General features: G+C 58.0%; 1 protein-coding gene across 1 annotated transcript in view; it reads left to right on the top strand.

The window, feature by feature from the left end:
- The window catches only part of LOC108801969 (GA-binding protein subunit beta-2-like), a 12,979-nt gene that overhangs the window by 1,367 nt on the left and 10,684 nt on the right, over window positions 1-928 (top strand). Inside the window, exons 3-4 of the mRNA XM_018573873.1 lie at window positions 1-121; window positions 227-421. The exon at window positions 1-121 is cut by the window's left edge and continues 45 nt beyond it. Coding sequence (XP_018429375.1) covers window positions 1-121; window positions 227-421 — 316 coding nt within the window. The remainder of the gene's footprint in view (window positions 122-226; window positions 422-928) is intronic.

Here is a 928-nt window from a genome sequence, read left to right as displayed (position 1 = left end):
CACCGTGAAGGTGCTGCTGCAGGCCGGTATCAGCAGGGACGCCCGGACCAAGGTGGACAGGACCCCCCTTCACATAGCAGCGGCCGAGGGGCACGCAAACATCGTGGACGTTCTGATTCGGGTACGGCGACGTTTAGGGGGCGGAGTCGGCCTTGTAACTTTTTTTGTTTTATTTTCTGCAAAGCAGTGTGACCGCCTTGTGACCGCCTTCTGTTCCCCCTCCTAGAACGGAGCCAGCGTCAATGCCAGGGACATGCTGGAGATGACGTCCTTACATTGGGCCATGGAGCACAACCGTCAGGACGTGGCGGACCTGCTGATCAAGAACGGGGCAGACCTCCACGCCTACAGCAAATTCGGCAAGACCCCCTTCGATATCGCCCTGGAGAAGAATAACCCCGTGCTGCTTATCCTGCTGCAGGTCAGTGTGGGGGTCCAGGCATGACCCTCCACCCTAAGGAGTGCTGCATGTCCATTATAGGTGTCCCCATGTATCCCCCAAAATGCCACATGGGGACTTCAAGTCACATGCACAGTGGGAGTGGCCATCGGGAGGGCAAAATAGAGCGATTAAACATTGCAAAGCAATAGGTTTGTGTTAATGCGCCCCCCCTCCATCCCCTCCCCCATGCCAGCCAGACCTTTCTTTCACTCTCCTGCCGCTTGATGTGAGCTGAGGAAACACTCTACTTCTACTACTATCGGTCTCCTCATGTGACCTCACCGGTGCTTGGTGATTGGCAGATGAGGGCAGAGAGAGTCCTCGACCCCGTGTATGCTTTGACTAGAGCGAGTCAGAGCTTACAGAACGGTGAGCTCCTGGCTGTCCTCGTCCATTCCTCGCCCCCCATTCTGTCCCTCCCTGGCTGCCTCCTCTCACCCGCCCCTTCTGGCTGCCTCCCCTGGCTGCCTCCCCTCGCCCCTCCCC

Source organism: Nanorana parkeri, unplaced genomic scaffold, assembly GCF_000935625.1.
Source record: "Nanorana parkeri isolate BGI_ZX_2015 unplaced genomic scaffold, ASM93562v1 scaffold2587, whole genome shotgun sequence".
NCBI classification, from domain to species: domain Eukaryota; kingdom Metazoa; phylum Chordata; class Amphibia; order Anura; family Dicroglossidae; genus Nanorana; species Nanorana parkeri.
Note: the sequence above shows the minus strand (reverse complement) of the source record. Positions and strands in the feature narration are given on the sequence as shown.